At 48.2% G+C, this 3,012-nt stretch overlaps 1 protein-coding gene across 1 annotated transcript; it reads right to left on the bottom strand.

The window, feature by feature from the left end:
* Positions 1-268: 268 nt before the first annotated feature.
* LOC142830898 (olfactory receptor 52E4-like) lies at positions 269-1,222 on the bottom strand. The gene is made up of 2 exons (XM_075938505.1): positions 960-1,222; positions 269-599 (listed from the first exon to the last, which is right to left on the bottom strand). The coding sequence occupies exons 1-2, from the start codon at positions 1,220-1,222 to the stop codon at positions 269-271; spliced, it is 594 nt and encodes a 197-aa protein (XP_075794620.1).
* Between the last annotated feature and the right edge of the window lie 1,790 nt (positions 1,223-3,012).

The following is a 3,012-nucleotide window of genomic DNA, read 5'->3' as shown; positions in this document are numbered from 1 at the left end:
GGCTTTGTTTTCTTCAGCAATAGGAATCGCAGCTTAAATGCAAGATAGTATGTACACTGAATGGACACTATCTTTCAAAAACAGCAGATCGCTTTTCCGATGCGCTTTTGCTGTATGGAAGCTCTCTTTCAGAAGTTTTTTTCAGAAGACCTCTTCTGGAAAAGCTTCTTCCAAAAGAAGCCTATAGTCTAGACCTAGCCAGTGTTTCAGGAAATAGCACCATGCCACCAGCCAGCACCCCAAAGAGCTCTGTCTGAGAAACACCACCTTAGGAGAAAACTTTAGTCCCCTTAAGAGTAAAGAGCTGGAATAGCCTGTCCCGAATCTGTTTGGTTCTCATGCCATAGATGATGGGATTCAGCATGGGGGGAACCAGGAAGTAGACGTTGAAAATGAGAATGAGGAAATGAGGGGGAGTGCTGATCAAACGGGATATGAGGGAGCCAAATACAGTAGGGATGTAAAAGGCTAATATGACAGAGATGTGGGAGCCACAAGTCCCAAAAGTCTTGAGCCGGGCTTCCTTTGTGGGAAGTCTGAAGATGGCCCTGAGGATCTGGGTATAGGACAGAGTGATCAAAAACACATCTAGACCCATCCTACAGGACAGAACAAAGAGGCCGTAGTAACTACTGATGCGGGTGTCGGCACAGGCTAGTTTCAGCACGGGCATGTTTTCACACTGAGTTTGGCGGATGATATTCGTTTGGCAATATGGCCTCTGCCTCGCCAGCATGGGAAAGGGCAGTGCAAGAATGCATCCACGCAACAGAATGACCAGGCCAATCTTCATCACCAGAGAATTTGTCAGGATGGTGGAATGTCTCAGGGGATGGCAGATGGCCACATAGCGATCAAAGGCCATGGCAACAAAGATCCCAGACTCGATCTCCGTGAAGCCATGAATGAAAAACATCTGGGTGAGGCAGGCATTGAAATCGATCTCCCTGGAATTGAACCAGAAGTTTGCTAGAATTTTGGGCAGGGTGGTTGTGCACAGCACCAAGTCGGTGACGGCCAGCATGCAGAGGAAATAGTACACGGGCTCATGGAGACTGGGCTCCCTCTTCACAATAAATAGGATGGAACAGTTCCCCAAGATGACTATGATGTACATGGTACAGAAGGGGATGGAGATCCAGACATGGGCCACCTCCAATCCAGGAATGCCCAGCAGGATGAAGGTGGAGGGGTTGGTGAAGACAGTTGTGTTGGCATCCATCATGGAGTGGTGGAGAAGCGATTCAACTCTGAGGCAGAACGTTTTCTCTGACAAACCAGCTGTCCACAGAGTTTCTGGAAGTTCTCAGGGTCTATGGCAATGGTCACAGGGAAATTGCCTGGATGGAAACACAATGTGAATATGAGACACCACATACAACACCGGAGGCTGTTTTCAGGGAGGAGATTGTATTTTATTCACACACTGAAAAAATGACATTTTCACTATACGGAGACAATGGTTATAAACGAGAGTCTTTTAATTCTGTGTTTGTTGCTCCTCCAGGCATGAATAATTTCTGTACGTCATGACATATGAAAACTTAATAGGAACTTGTAGGAAATAGACCCTAAGGAAAAGACATTGTGAAAACTGACAGCAAATCCATGGAAACAACAGCTCATTCACGGCAGTGGCCACAGCAAAGACCATATTGGGATGCCTAAGGAAAGGGTTGGTAAAACAACTGCTCTGGATACGTGCTCAGTTTTGCTCATCTAGTGTGGGTAAGGAAATAGCAGATAGAACGCGGTGCCAACTCTGCCCACATATCTACAGCAGCGACACCATCACAGGACCTAATCACATCAGCCACACCATCACGGGCTCATTCATCTGCACATCTACCAATGTAATATACACCATCATCTGCCAGCAATGCCCCTCTGCCATATACGTCGGCCAAATTGGACAGTCCTTATGTACATGAATAAACGGACACAAATCAGATATCAGGAATGGTAATATACAAAAACCTGTAGAAGAACAGTTCAATCTCCCTGGACACACAGTAGCAAACTTAAAAGTCGCCATCCTGCCACAAAAAAACTTTGAGAACAGACTTCAAAGAGAAACTGCAGAGCTACATTTCGTCTGCAAATTTGATACTACCACCTTAGGATTAAACAAAGATTGAGAATGGCTGGCCAACTACAAAAGCAGTTGCTCCTCTCTTGGTGTTCAGACCTCCACATCAGCTGTTAGAAGTGGGCCTCATCCTCCCTGATTGAATTGACCTTGTTATCTCAGCCTTACTCTTGATTGGAACTCTTTTCTCATGCCTGAATATTTATACCTGCCTCTGGAATTTGCACTACATGCATCTGACAAAGTGGGTCTTTGCCCACAATAGCTTCTGCTCCACTCCATCTGTTAATCTATAAGGGGCCACAGGACTCCTCATTGTTTTTGCAGATAGTACGGGAATTCTGAAGCAGGCCAGGAGAACTAGGGAGTTCTGAGAACTTTAGAGTCACTGTCGAGGGGCCACCCCCTTCGATGGTCCAGAAGCCCCAAAGTCGGGATCCGTGCCTGCTTTCCACCAGGTAAGTACAAAATGGCAGGTTCAGTCCCAGGATACAGTCCCTGCTATTAGGGTGAATACGGCCCTAGAGGCCTAGTCAGATACACACCCCTCTCTCTCAAAGTCACAGTGGCCGAGGGGCCTAGTCCAAGGGAAACCCCCCATGGCCTCTGAATGTTAGGGAGCAGGATTGCAGTAGGGTAGGGAGGTCGGGGGACCCGGGCTCTCCCGCTCCACCGGATCCCAGCCCAGGGCTCTATCAGCAGGGTGACAGCACTCTGAGCTCCAGCAAGACAATCCTCCACCCTGGGCCACTTCCTGCCACTCCCGAGGCATCGTCCAGCTCTATGGGTATCGCTCAGAAGGTCAGACCCTTGCAGACAACAGCTGCTGGGTCTGATCAGGACCTCCAGTCTGAGCTCCTTCCGCCCCGGGATCAGCCCAGCCTCACTGCTTCCCTGGGATTTTTACTTGGCCACTCTTATGA

Source organism: Pelodiscus sinensis, chromosome 1 (assembly GCF_049634645.1).
Source record: "Pelodiscus sinensis isolate JC-2024 chromosome 1, ASM4963464v1, whole genome shotgun sequence".
Lineage (NCBI taxonomy): Eukaryota > Metazoa > Chordata > Testudines > Trionychidae > Pelodiscus > Pelodiscus sinensis.
This window is presented reverse-complemented; position numbering and strand designations above follow the sequence as displayed.